At 39.6% G+C, this 15,650-nt stretch overlaps 1 protein-coding gene across 3 annotated transcripts in view; it reads right to left on the bottom strand.

Annotated features, from left to right (window-relative positions):
- Positions 1-12,022: 12,022 nt before the first annotated feature.
- LOC135463625 (adenylyl cyclase-associated protein 1-like) overlaps positions 12,023-15,650 on the bottom strand; it is a 102,901-nt gene continuing 99,273 nt past the window's right edge. For all 3 annotated transcript variants that reach the window (XM_064740966.1, XM_064740967.1, XM_064740965.1), the window contains 2 exons: positions 15,301-15,444; positions 12,023-13,922 (listed from right to left, as the gene is read on the bottom strand). In XM_064740966.1, the coding sequence (XP_064597036.1) occupies positions 13,839-13,922; positions 15,301-15,444 (228 nt within the window). In that variant the 3' untranslated portion in view covers positions 12,023-13,838. The remainder of the gene's footprint in view (positions 13,923-15,300; positions 15,445-15,650) is intronic.

The raw sequence follows: 15,650 nt of genomic DNA, 5'->3' as shown, positions 1-15,650 counted from the left end.
TTGCAAAAGATTTTCAAAGCCATTAAATCATTTTTAAAACTTTATATTTTAAAACTTTAAAAATGACATATAATTTAGAAGATTTTGATTTTAAGGTTTAAAAATATTTTCAAAGGTTTACGAATGCGGAATAAATAGTGAAACGAATGTCTGTGTCGACGCCTATAGATACTAACGGTATACCTGTCTGTCTAGTTGAATTACACGTGCGTGTGTTTGCATGGACGAAGTATATGTATAAATGTAACTTAACTCCTATTTTCCCTTCTTTAAGACTATAAAATAACCTACCCTACAGTATGAGACTGTTGCATGACATAGATATGTAGTATAGTTGCGTTTTTAACCGAATAATATTCATATTAAAGACATATTTTAAAGACAAGTATCCTCACTGGTTCTTGAAATGCTTGAATTACTAGAAGTTTGTTGAATTGTTATCAAGCACTGAAAAAGAGAGAAAACTGCTGAAAAGGAGAGGATACTGCTGAAAAGGAGAGGATACTGCTGAAAAGGAGAGGATAATACAGGTCGTTGAGTGAATGAGTGCTTGCGGTTTAACATCGTACTTAACAATTTTTCAGTCATATGAAGAGTGCATATATGTGTAATGTGCCTCCTTGTTGCAGGACGGATTTCCACCGTTCTTTTATCGAGTGCTGCTTCACTAATTAAGTTGACTTACTAAGCGAGGGAGTTACAACTTCCTCTTTTATGGTCTTAGGTGTGACCCGACCCAGGACTAACCCTGGATCTACCGCCCCCGAAGCGGAAAATGTAAATGGAGTACCTTTTCCTGTATAATGACGACACGACCCTCAGCTGAATTAATTTATTTATTTGCTTGATTGGTGTTTTACGCCGTACTCGAGAATATTTCACTCATACGACGGCGGCCAGCATTATGGTGGGAGGAAACCATGCACAGCTCGGGGGAAATCCGCGACCATCCGCAGATTGTAGGCAGATCTTCCCACGTACGAGACTGAAGCCAGCATGAGCTGTACTTGAACTCACAGCGACCGCGTTGGTGACAGGCTCCGAGGTCATTGCGCGGCGCTGGCGTGCTAGGCCCTTCTGCCACGTAGGCCTCTCTCTGAATGGACAACTGAACCCCAGTTCACACAGCGCACGTAGCGCTAAGTTCACGTAACTGCCATGGCTAGTTAATACCTACAATACTGGTCGCTATGGAAGTCACGTGCGCTTTGTGAAACGAGCGCTAGTTCTCTTGAAATGTGTGTGTAATAAATAGTTACCAACCTGGCCACAAAATGTCAGCGAAAAGATATAAGAATGAACGAAGGACTACAGGGTTTAAGCTCGGAATCCTTGGTCGAGTCACACCTAAGATTTGAAAAGAGGAAGTTGCAACTTCCTAGCTTGGCGTTCCGCGTGAAGGGGATAGTGCAACGATTGGTTGACCCATATCAGTATAATGTCTCGGTGGGGCAGCTTACTTGCCTTCGTTAGGGCGTGTCAGTGAAGCAGCAGTAGATAAAAGAGCGGTGGAAATCCGTCCTGCAGCCAGAAGGCACATTTCATGCATTCTAAGGATTCCTTCGTCGTTAATTGTTAAGTACGACGTTAAACCCCAAGCACTCACTCACTCACTATTGTTCAAGTCAAGCCACTTCGGATACTCCTATAAGTCAGGAGATTTCTCAGGCGAAACGTATTGATCGGGAGCAATGTATTTGATTGGTGTTTTACGTCGTACCCAAGAATATTTCACTTGTCGACGGCGGCCAGCAATATGGTGAAAGGAAACCGGGCGAAGCTCGGGGGGAGTCCACAACCATCCGCAGACTATTGGCAGACCTCGCCTACTTTCACTTACTCTTGTATTCAGTGCGTGTGTAGATATATGTATGTAAACACACTTCAAGTTGGGCAGACGTTACTGATAAATTAACCAATAATTCAAGAAAATTTGTAACCTTCAGCCTATCTGAAGACGTCATCTACTGATATGCATCGACAGTACACGTTTAATTGAAGCGCCATCTTGTAACAGGGGCGTTGCGTGGATAGTGCCTTCAGTCTAATTTGTACGGCTCATCGCAGCGACAAAACAATATCTACAGCCCACGCAGAGCCTGTAACTGTGTTCAGTTCATAGCCTCGAAGAGGTATATCCATGCTGTATATGAAACACCCTGATTCGGAACACTACACAAATCTGAGAAGATACAGAAAGGCAGGGCTATTAATTTTCTGCTATTTTCCCCGCAGCAAATATTTCCGCCTTCAGAAGCTGGGATTGAGATAGTTTTGACTTTTCCGTCGGCCTTTCTCTCTTGTTCAATGATAATCAGTATCTCTTACGAAAAGAATGAAGAACACGTGTTTGCCGCGGCAGCACAACGGGAACCGTAAACACAAGCGGCATCAATTCGTGGGAAGCTCGATGTCTACGACGTCATCCCGCGTGCGGATGACGTAGATGAAATGTATCACAGCCGCCACGCGTACCTAAAAGCACATCCAGTGTCGTGATTGGTTGCTGGGTCTGCAAAGGCACGCGCAAGACGTCAGTTCCTCCGAGATGCCACTCACAACTGCCAATCATCCATGGTGATGAACTGACTGACGGCTTCTTCTGGTGGCTGTGGAAACCGTTCCAAACGCCGCGGGCAGATTTAGTTTCTTGCTTACAAGTCGACCATCTATCGAGCATCGAGAAGAGTTGACAACAATTTATGGACCGTTCTGCGAAATGTTTGACCACCTGAACAGAACTCCAGATAGCTTTCGACAAATCATGGTCAAATCTATCGCCACCGACTGGCCATAAAACGCTTTGAGGGAATTTTGTGAAATCGGAAACTTTAGGCTACGGGATGGTGTTGAAAACTGGTTGTCGCTTAACACATTTGATTTACTCTACAAGACGTTCGTGTGCACACTTCTTCATAGGTTCTCTGGGAAAAGGCGTAATCCGCGGTGTCTGTTATTAGAATGGTCTTAACTGGGTTATAAAGCTATTTTAGGAAGTGTTTTCGCTTTCCGCATGGAAAAAGAGCTAAAAGACCCATGGTTTGTTGAATACCGAAAAGACTCTGGCATACTAAAAATGGATAGAGAGAAGATTGAGAGTATGATGGTGGTGGTAGGGGTGGGTGTGGGGGTGTTCTGGGGGTGGGGTAGGGTTCTTTCCGCCCCCGCGCATCAACAGGCACGAATGTGCAACTACATTCCAAAAAATAATCTGTTTGTTGTATTCATATTGATTCCATTCATATTGCAACATAATATCCTATTTTTAAATACATTCTTGATGTTGAATTAACAGAAAATGTGTGCTATGTTCAACAGAATAACCTATTATAAAAACAGAATGATCTGTTACAACAACAGAATTATCTGATGCATTCTAGCATCACTCGGACAACACTCTGTGTTCAGTTTAACGGATTATTTTCTTGAAAGTGAATGGTGTTACGCGCAATTCTGTTATCTTCGTCACGATTCTGTACAAATTTTCCTGAATCAGTGACAAACAATTTTCTAATAACATTAGGATTCCTTATTGTTAACTAATATTAAAACATTTGATCAACGGTAAGAAATATCATTCAATAAGAAATTACAAGAAATAGCAAGAAAATAACAGTAAGAAGAAAAAACTTTCGTATTTCTGTATACTTTAGTGAATGTGTCACCTAATACACACGTAAATCTTAGTGTTACCATTCAGACGAACTATGGTGTTTTACGCCGTAGTCAAGAATATTTCACTTATACGACGGCGGCCAGCATTGTCCAGTTTCCTCCCGCCATAATGCTGGCCGCTGTAGTATACCTCATCACATTTTAGAAACTATATCCTTTACACAAAGCTTCCCCACTTTGCATTGTTCTCAGCTTGTGGGAGGCCAGAGCACAAAGACAGGCGGACAATCACACGGGCAGAGTGGCAAAATTAATAGCCAGTCCATAATATAAGACCGACCTGAAGTCGGTCGTATTACAAAAAGACCTTATAAACAAGACTTTTCGAATCTTCCAGTTTCGAAAAATAAAAACATGGTTACTCAGTGATAGGATACGCAAATATATGGTGTCAAAAATCCTTATGTTCTAATATGAGGATTATTGACACCATATAGTTGCGAATCCTATTACTGAGTACTCATGTAACGAATTTATCCTGCAAAGACCCATCACTTCAGTGCAGATAACTGAGGTATAGGTGAATTGCGTCAGCGATGTGACCATCGTTGGATCCCAACAAAGGGAGATCACCTACTAAGAAGTCACATTTGACGTGATCTGGAGGAGTCGATAATTTATCTGTACCCCACGTGACCGTTGTTGTCCAATGAAAAGCGGAGTATTTTGTCTGATGCGGGATAATTGAAAGGACAAGATGTTTTTCTGACGTATTATACATGTATATTGGGGTTATACGGCCGCTTCGGTGATCTAATGTTAAGAGCGTCCGCCTCAAAGTCAGTACACCTGGGATCAAATTATAGGGTTGGGTATATGGGAGACTCAAACAAAGCACTGAGAAGATAAACAGCAAGGTATAGATGTCATTTAGAAAGTGGATTAAGTAACAGTATTATCGTTAATAGGGATTAATCCACTTTCTGAATATAGCACAGATTCTAGTGCTGAAATTTGGAAGGCCTGTTGGTCGAGTGGTCTAGACGGTTAACATGTCGCGACCTGAGAATAACAGGGTTCTAACTGACATTTTTGTGAAAAATGAGTTTGATGGTGGGTATTGTTTGTGTAACAAAGTTCTATCTACTGAAAGAACTTGATGACCTAAAACCTAATAGTAATGCTGTCTACAACACAATTACAGAGTTCTAATTCACGATTGGACACACTGGTCAGAATAACATGGTTCTATCTGTCGCCTTTGTCCAGTAAGAGTGGGTGTCTTATCTTCCTGAATCGACAACCAACCATATTCCAGGTTACATTCACAGTAGGTGAACCTCCATCTAGCAGAATAGCTGAAAGCATGGATTTGGCTCGTCTTTTAGCCCAACTTGATCGTCCCAGTGACGAAGAACATGGTGACACCGACACAAGTAGTATGCAGGACAGGTAAGGAAGTGTTTTGGGGTGGATTTGCACATGTAAAGTAACTTAATCTCTCGTGATATATTACTTAATGTAAGTTTCAATGTAGTGTGGACATCATACCATCACCAGATCAACCACATAGAGTCAAATAGAACCTTGTAACTCTAAACTGAACAAAAAGACAAGTCCGTTTTTAGGGTGTCTCCAAACAGAGCTTCCAGCTTAGTTGATGTGTATATAATGCATGAAAGTCATGTAAATAAAAAATACCAATTTTACGATGCAAAAATTATAAAAAAATTAAAATAAAAATAAACATGAACTGTGTTAAAAATGTAAATATATATTGAAATATGTATATAATTATTTCCAAGCTGAAGCAATCGATTTCCGTAAAAAATGTTTTTTTTTGGTTTTTTTTTTGTTACAGTGATTCTGCTGAATACGTGACGGTTGACCCTGTTATAACCTTTGATGGAGACCCTTCCTCTGCATCAACAGAATCTCTTGGGGAAGGATGTTCCAGTAACAATACCACAGATGAAGATATTGCTCGTCCATATCCGATGGAGGCCTCTACGATTGCTGACGACTCTCAGAAAGATCCAGATGTTGCAGACTCCTGCCTGGACGATGACTCCTCCACTGATGAATCTGCGTCCCAGGGTGAACATCTTAAAAAGGGACGGTCTCGTAAACGAGCACGAGATCCAAGTCAATGGAAAGCTAATGTACGGAAGAGGCTATGCCAGGAAGGGAAACCCTACCTTTCTGTTAGGAAAAAGATGGTAACAGGGAGAGAAATAAAGAATTTGAAAAACTGTCATACGTCTTGCAGGTTTAAATGCATGGAAAACATTAGCCAGGAAGACAGGGTTCAGATTCATGATGCTTATTTCCAGTTGAATCAAAACCGTAAATATGATTTCATTGCTACAACTACAAGTTACGGTAAGACAGACAGGCCCACTGGAAAGGGCCCCTCCCGGAGGAAGAAATCAATTAGATATTTCTTCTTCCTTTCCGAGAAGAAAATGCGTGTTTGCAAGCCATACTATCTGGGCACATTATGTATTAGTCAAAAGGTCATATACAATGTCCATGAGAAAAAAGACAAAACTGGTACACCAAAAGCAGACGGAAGAGGCAAGCATGCCAAGAAAGTCACACATGAAGAGGTTGTTCAGGGAGTAAAAAATCATATCCTGTCTTTTCCGGCTGTTGAGTCGCACTATTGTCGTGCAAAAACAGAAAAACGCTACTTGGAATCGAACTTGAATGTAACAAAAATGTACGACCTCTATGTGGAAAAGTGTAATGTAGACAAAACGGCTGCTGTAAAGCTCTCTTTCTATCGTCATACTTTCAATTCAATGATTCCAGCTCTTGATTTCCATAAGCCTAAGTCTGACAGATGCGACAAATGTGAGATATATGACACTGCCAAAAACAACAACCTCTTAACTGACACGCTACAGCAATCTCACCAAGCCCATGTGAACGAAAAGGAAGCCATGAAAAAGATAAAAGATAAAAGATAAGCTCGTTGTTTCCTTTGACCTGCAAAATGTGATCACATACCCAAAGGCTGAAATAAGCTCGTTCTTCTACAGGAGAAAGTTAAACATGTACAACTTAACAGGATATGATTCCATTTCTAAAACTGGTTACTGTGCTGTTTGGTGTGAGACAGTAAGTGGGCGTTCTGCCAATGACATAGCGAGTGCGCTGATTCAAATACTTGAAAGAGTCGTTGTTAATCACAAAGGGATGGTCAAACACATCACCACATGGAGTGATAGCTGTGTGCCGCAGAACAGAAACAGTGTGATTGCGTTTGCTGTTGCAGAGTTTCTCAACAGACATCCAGATATTGAAACAGTGACCATGAAATATTGCACACCCAGCCATTCTGCAGTGCAAGAGATTGACAACATCCATAGTGTCTTGGAAAAGGTGATGTCTGTAGCTGAATTTTACTCACCGGTGTCAGCTATTCGAATCATGCTAAAGGCTAGGAGAAAATGTCCATACACTGTCATTCAGATGAGGGGTGACCACTTTAAGGACTACCAAACTTGTGCCAAATCTCTTTCCTACACTAAGATCCCTTTCTCATTGAAGCTGTCGTTTGAAACACCATTTCAGGTCCAGTACAAAACCTCCCAGCAATCTGAGAGATTTGAAGTTGGGGATCTAAATCATTTAAGGAGGGGAAGGCAAAACCGGGTAATGAGTTTTGATAATCTGCGGCCAAAAGCTCTGGATAGTGGGCAGTTTCATAAAATCCCCCAAGCCAAAGTAGCTGATCTCAAGGAAATGATGAAATTCATGCCCCTGGTAGACAGAGAATATTACAAAGCAACATTCCGTATCTGATATGTAAAATGGAACTTTAATACTGAACTGGTGAACTTGCGTGGTTACGCAATTGCCATTTGCATGTATTTTGTTTGTTCTGGGAGTCTGTTTCTTAATGACACTATCACACAGTGAATGTTCTCAGTAATTACAAGTAAAGCCGATTTGTTTCATAAAATGTTGTTCAGTTACTGCTTTTTTAAAAATTTCGTGACATCAGATAGAACCTTGTAACTTTTAGTGGTACTTTGGCTTTTAAAGTAACAAGGTTCTATTTGTAGCATTTGAATTGCTAACTTCCTAAGTTTTACAGAAAACCCGGAGATCATCGGGCGTGAAAAAGTACACACTACAATGAAACAATATAGGCTCATACTTAAATCGTTCATTTATGACTCAGTGGACGGTGAGCACTTGTACTTTACAAGTCATTTCATCGAAATGACCTTAATGTTAGTTAGAACCCTGTTATTCTCAGGTCGCGATGTATTGCTGGCGGTTAGGTGCCTGACTCTGAGGTCGCTGGTTCGAAACCCGCAGTGGTCTCAGCCAAATTTCAGCACTAGAATCTGTATAATACTGTTATAAACAGCAAGGTTGGTTCGGTGTCAGGTGGCAAGTCCTCGTTCAAGTCCAGCTCATGTTGGTCATAACTGGCGCGGGAAGTGGGAATGTCTTGCAGAAACAGGCGGAGGGTCGTGGATTTTCTCCACGATCTGCGTAACTTCTTCCCACTGTCTCGAATGCCGGCATCCCTCCAATAAAATATTCTTGAGTACCGCGTAAAACTCCAGCCAAATAAATAAATAAATAAATACATAAATAAATATACTACTTAAGAATTAAAACTAAACTCATGCTAAGATTGTGTCTGTTTTGTGTATTTACGTCCCAGCCCAGGGACTATTCATTTATTTTTTTTAGAACATTTTTGGAATTATTGGCGTGGAATTATTGGTCTTTTTGACAAAGGCTGGACTGCGATAGAGGGCCACCGTGGCCTCCGTGGCTTCCGTGGTTAGCTGACTTTCTCACCTTTGTAAGTGCATGAGAAGGGCCTTCAGCAATCCACCTCTCTGCCAGGTTTCCTGCCACCAGCTGGCCGCCGTCGTATAAATGAAATATTCTTGAGTACGGCGTAAAAAACAAATCAAATAAATAAATAAATAAATAAATAAATAAATAACTCTCTTCAAAAAGCCCCAAACGCATTATATTGGAACACGGTGGTGACGCCAGATGCTGAGCTGAACGTCCACGTAAATTGTGACCTGATGTCATCACGAAATGAGCTGTTGTTGCTTATTTTATGATAATTAACATTCTCCCTTTCCCCTTGCGAAACCTGGTTGAAACTGACAGCTTATTCAATAAGTGCACCTTTCTTGTAACGACGACTGATTTATCAAGGGAAGATTCACCGATGCGTGTCACTCGAAGAGAACCTGTATTTCATTAACAACGGCTTTGACTGCATTCAACGGCTAACGGAGAAGAGCAGTTCAGCGAGTCAGGGATCACATCATTGCCAACACAACGCCCTGATTTCACAGATGGATGAAAACCTGGCGTAAGTTTTAAGAACTATCGTTGCACAGATCTTTACTCCGACATTTCTTAAGACTATCGCGTTCCAAAACTTCGAGATGCCTTTCACAAGATTTGTGCCCAACGGTTTTGATCAAAGGCTCATTTAGTCATGTTCATTTCGTTTCACTGATGGAAGCTTCTCGGAAATATGCAAGAGCTAATTAAAACTTAATTGAAATAAGGTGATGACAGAATCCATTTACTTTGCAGAAGATGTCATTCCTGGAATGCTGACCAGAATGCGTGAACGAGGCAGAAATCTGTAGCGAAAATGTTCCGTAGAAACAGAGATATCCCTAAACGGTTACAATGGTGTGACTCTAGACAAAAAACAGACCTCCGTACTCAAGCCGTCAAAGAAAATGAAAGTTCCGGGCCCATAATTGCAAAAACGATTTCCAAAATAACGTACAACACAAACCACCAAAGAACTAATAAAGTGCATAAAGTAAGAAATTAGGACCTTCAAAGAGAAGCAGTTAACAGTCTTCAATGATGGCGAAAGAACGCAAGGAACATTTCTTTTTTGGCGAATTGATTAAATCAGTATCCAAAATCGTGAATCCAGTGAGTTAAACTATTTACTGAGATGTGAAAAAATACTCATTGGCTCGAAGGTAGAGCCAAAGTTATCCCAAACTCGTACAAGGCGTCACGCTCCATACATCGGATGAGCCATTAACCAATGCCTGTTTGCTTGGTTTCTTGTAATTGAACCTTTCATTCACATTATACTGTCAATACTTAGTCCCCTTATGCTGAGTGCCAAGTCAGGTTAGTGCCAGGATTCCCTATGTTAAAGCGGTCCAGCGATACACCTCAGCACACCATAACAAACACGACCGTTTTGAAGGATGCCGGACCCTAGACATCGTACGAACCAACAACTCTTCATTTATCCATTTTTAGCACTCTTTTCGGGTATTTATCAGGTATGCTGGGATGTGCTAGGGTGTATCGCCGGGTCCATGTTAAAGTCACAGGTATGACTCGACTCGAGACTGGACACCGGAGATATCGACAACGCGGATCAGTCATCGATCAGTGATGTTGCATGCGTTCATGCAAACCAGCTCCGAATAATTTGGCTGCGATTTGAAACCAAGACGTCTGTCAGGTAGCTGACGAAGGTATATGTAATATTCTACCGGTTCATATCAGATTAACGAGATAATTGCCAATGGGGCACGTTTTACGCAGCAATAAGGAATTGGGTTCAAGTTGCACGAATTGACCATCGTCCCCTAAGACATGGCGTAATACAGGAGTGATATGTTCACAGTTTGAACTCAAATCCTCATTGCAACGGCAGAAGGAACCACAAACCACACAGTTTTGGCTTGAATCACTTTAGCTTTAGTTTTATTTATTTCATTGTTGTTTAATAATATACAAGACTTTTCCAAATATAAACGATACGGCAGTCAGTTTCATGGTTGGAGGAAACCAGGGTGTCCGTCGTAAACCACTGAACTTTGGCAAGTTAGTGACTAACCTTCCCACATGTGAGATACAGATATATATACTGAGCGTTTAATGAACATTAGGCTGCACATACGGCCACAGCACAGACTGCTTAATCTCACCAGGGTAAATTCTCACATCCTGGGTTTGATCTCTCACCTGGTTTGTCCTGCTGACTGGAGAGCAAGTGTCCTCATTAGGAACCAGGAGAGGCTTTGGACAATGATTTTGTCTGGTACAATTCTCCAGCGGCTTTGTACGTACTTACTTATTATTTTTCCCTGCTTGTATCCCAGGGAGATCAGTTGTTCTGATCTTTCAAGTGCTCGGAGTTCACAACAATCCAGATAAAACTCCAGCCCTAGGAGTGTAGAGGGATTCTACACTGTGAGTTCATTGGTCAGAAGTTAACAGTGTGTAGACAGCAATGATTTATACAACTCGGGGAAGTCTTCCGTATATGTCGAGCTACAGGGATACTCTGAATACAACACACTTTATTTTAGCAAAAACTCAACAACGATGTGCCTTAAAGTCAGGAGACCTGGGGCCAAACCTAGGTTTGGTCATAACAAAGAAAAAATGGTACGTCTTGCTGCCTCGCTTGGCACTCATCGCTGAGAGGTCAGATCAAGGAAACATGACTGGTTGGCCCAAGTGTCCGTATAATGTGACTGGGTGGGGTGTCACGTCTGGTGTGCTCGGCACTATATTTCAGTGGTGACAGCACTTTGGCGGCATGGACTCGCCCTGCCACAAGACACAGTTTGTGTACAAATGCCTAATGACTGTAAAACTGTTAAGCATCTTGTAAGAATCTAAGTATACACACATACATATCAACAACAGTGTAGGCTTGACGTGCTGCATGACGACATGTCTTTATTGTAGAAAACGATTTCTATGGTCATAAAAAATTGTTTTCATACCATCGATATGAATGCCGAAACAAGTAGGTACAGTGATTTGACCTTTACAAGACATGTCACATAAGCAAGGGTTCAATGCTTAAATTTGTAGAACTCTCCAGAAATGATCGGGAGAAGAAATTTTGACAGACTATCTTGTGACCTTAACTTGCATACAAGAGCCCAAAGTCACACCATGTTCTCTTCATTTTGGCATTTTACATCACCGTTGGCAAATTTTGAATTTTTCACAAAGAATGAAACAAATGTTTTTCTTCCTGTATGACGAGAGACAAACCAAGACCTCAAGATGTATGTAACCTGTAAGTCACGTGACATTTTTTATCCACTGACCTTCAAATTCGCAACATGAAATTCATGTACACCCAAATTTTTTTAAAAAACTGAACATCGCAAATAAAACTATCCTGAATGAAAAACAGACAACGTTGCCAAGTTTGTATAAAACATACTCAAGCCGGTAGAGTTTCAAGCTTTGAGTATCAAGGGCAAAGCTGAAAATGGGAAAAAAATTTCTACGTATACTTAAAAATAAAACTATGCTCTTAGTAACAAGAGACATCAGAATACACAAAATAATGTCATACAGATGACAACAGTTGGACACATCTCTGTAAATGAATTTACACTGATCATTAGTAAATAATTCCAATAATAAGCAGCAATAATTAACACTAAATATTACAGCACATCTTCATCATCAGCATCCGTTGCAAATATTTTGAACATCAATTCTAACAACCTTTTTGGCATTACTCAATTTTCTCTATGACATCCTATCCCAAACAAAATTCATACAGTAATAACAAAACCACAGATAGGTAGATTTTTCTCGCAATTTTCTATTCTTAAAATTTGAAACACTTTTTGGACCTAGACGTATATAGATAGATACCGCATAGGATACAATGGAAATGAAATTTATTCTTGCAGGAAATATCGAAGTTTTTAACATTTAAAACAGTAAATTTTTGATCATATATTTAAATATATGAGCGTTGGAAGATTACAGCATGCTTGCAAACCCATCAAACATTTTCAGGCACATACTGCAAATGCATAAACACCGCAAAAATTTTAACAATCGCTTCGTTGATGATTTGATACTTCCACAAAGTTGTTCTCTGCAGGAATATGTGTTTCTGACATTGCATTTCCTGAAGATTGAAACTAAGACTTTGACTGATTAGTGAAGCGCAATTTTTTTGCAGTGTCTATGCTTCCACGATGCTCAAAGCTTACTGAGGGCTCAACAATATTTCAGGCACGTAATGGCAGACTTGCAACACTGAGGCAAATCTGGGGGTTCCTAATACAGAACAGGGGCTCTTTCGAAATGTCATGGACTCAAACTAAACAGAGACAGCTGAATGTAGCAGTACATCCACCATAAGTGTTCAAACGGAAAGGCACATTTATTTTTCTGTTTCCAGAACATAGCTAGCAATATCTGGTAAAGCAAAATTGATTAGATACTAAAAAGAAATACACACAATTCAACATTTAAAGAGGCACATGTTAAATTTTTGCCATACTAATAAAAACAAAAAAATATCCATAACCGACAAATTAGTTAGCATATTTATACTAAATTGGTGAGACTAGGATAATAAACTAATGATAAACTAATAATAAACAACACAAATACTGTGATATCTAGTATAATCCAAAACTCAGTTTTGAATAACACTAGACTAATTTATCTACAAGCTTTGCTCTCCCATAGAAAATATTTGTTTACAATGTTTTAAAAAAGATTTTAAAGTGTTTTTTTTTTTTTTACAGAATATCCATTCAAAACATTATTCACAGTTGTCTGCAAGCCAGCATTACTGGTAAGTCAATAAAACATATTTTGTATGTACAAAGAAATTTTATTCAAATCGACTCCATTCAATTTTTCTCCTGCTAGCCCTTGCTCGCATCTGAAAATAATCTCTTGTTCATGATGTTATTCTTTGTTTCTTTTCATTCTCATTGCAAAAAACAAAATCAAATTAGCAATAATGGTTTAAAAAAGCTTCTGGTTGTTTCAAACAATCTCATAATTTAGGCATGAGACTTGTTTCCCATTTCTGTCTATTCCTTTTTAATTAAGCCCAATTTTACTGCTTGGGATTTAATCAGGTAACTGTGTTGAGACAATAAAATAATAATTCGCGATAAAAATACAAGATACACCAGAATGAATATCGACCTCTTCAGAAAGAATACAAGAACAAAAAAATTTTCATTTCTTTAAGTCAGCAGCAAACAATAAAAAGGTGATAAATAGATTTTTTTCTTAGAAATTTTACATCTTTTTACGTTTTTAGCTTTTCTTTCTGAACAACTGATTATCCAAAGCACCATTCTTGATAATTAAACGATTTCCGTTAACCTGAAAGCACGTTCACTTCTGTTCTTTGGCTAGCATTCTTTCCAGTTCCTCACAACAACCATCTTCCTCTAACCAGCTATATCGGTTGCCTCAGTAACCAGCTCTTTTCCGTTCCATACTGTCTTGAACTGCTCTGGGACAGGGTATTCCTTCTGTAACAACGAAAACAGGAAAAAAAAAATAGGAGTGAACTTTCTCAAATGACTGATTGTTTTCTGATTAAATGATTCTTACCTTACTCAAGAATAATTCATTTAGAGGTATTTATTTTCTGGCAGAACGTTGGAAGGTCTGCAGCAACCTGTGGATCGCCATGGGTTCCCCCTTGGCTCAGCTTTGTTCCATTCCACCATAAAGCTTGTCTTTGTGTAAGTGAAATATTTGGGAGTACGGTGTAAACCATCAATCAAATAATTAAATAAATCTTTACTTATTCGACTGATGTTGAATGCTTTTTTTTTATGAATTTTTCCAATTACAGGTTGAGCAAACAGGTTTCCGATAGCCCTGGATCTGTGGCAAAGCTACTGACGAGCTTTCCCACATGTGCTGTACATGTGGGTAATGGGTACATGAACATCGTAAACCATTTATTGTCACGAAAGCCAGAAAAGGCAGTGAGAGCAAGCTAATTCACAAATTCCTTGTCAAAGGTCAGTCTTGAACCCACACCATATGTGTATTCCCCGTCAAAAGGTCGGTCTTGAACCCACACCATATGTGTATTCCCCATCAAAAGGTCGGTCTTTAACCTACACCATATGTGTATTCCCCATCAAACGGTCAGTCTTGAATCCACACCATATGTGTATTCCCCATCAAAGATCGGTCTTGTACCCAGACCATATGTGTATTCCCCGTCAAAGGTCGGTCTTGAACACACACCATATGTGTCCCAGTATTTCACTTACAGAACAGCGACATGAAGCTTCAGTAGTAGAGGAAATACCATGAAGGTCTTCATAGCATTTTTACCTTCCAGTGCTACCCAAAATGACCTAAAATTTTGTCCATACCTAATTTACTCATTTTTCGGGATTCTGAAAGTTTCATTGGTTTCTGAAAGTTGCTTTCAGGTTCGTTGGGAAGGTAGGATGATATCCTAGTGGAAAAACTTACGTATCAGCAAAAATCACGTTTATTTCCCTATAAAAATGAACATTTGTTGGTGAAATTGTAGGTCACTGACAGTATACACTTACACAGCCAATCATATATATCATACAGCAGAGAGTGCACTGGAACAACGACGACAACGGGGTGATAACTGGTGGAATACTGCCTCTCGTCAATTTCCTTCAGTCAGAATTTTATTCTTAAATAATAGCAAATAGTGACTTAAGCAGAATTAGGTAAAAAAATAATAATAATAATAATAATAATAATAATAAAAAATGCAGTGTGTCACTGATGATTGATGACAACTGCAATTTAGTCGGGAGTTACTAAAAATGCTGTGTTGTTATCACATTTAACATACAACATTAAGACGATGCAAAGGGACCAGGTTTAAGGTAAAACAGCACTTACAAAATCTCCATCAGCTCCTGGCAAAAGTATATTCATCTCTGAAGATTTAGCTGTGACAATATTTGCCTCCACTGAGTCTTTACTCAGGTAGACCATACAGCCATCCGTCTTGTCAATGCTCACTGTCGGAGCCTTACCCATGATCTGTCATAACAAAAAAAAAAAACATTTACTTCATGAAAAATATTTTTTTGGTACAAAAACCTTGAGCACTCCAAGATCACTGGATATCAAACGGATTAAAAATATGCTGCAATGCACCGAATACCCCTGTATACCCTATAATAAAGCACTGTTGCATGAGATAGTGTGTTTATAGGGTAATGAAGGCACAGTCCCAATGACCTTGA

The sequence above is a fragment of the Liolophura sinensis genome, chromosome 3 (assembly GCF_032854445.1).
Source record: "Liolophura sinensis isolate JHLJ2023 chromosome 3, CUHK_Ljap_v2, whole genome shotgun sequence".
In the NCBI taxonomy this organism is placed as follows: Eukaryota; Metazoa; Mollusca; class Polyplacophora; order Chitonida; family Chitonidae; genus Liolophura; species Liolophura sinensis.
The sequence above is the reverse complement of the archived record's forward strand: the minus strand, read 5'-3'. Positions and strand labels throughout refer to the sequence as shown.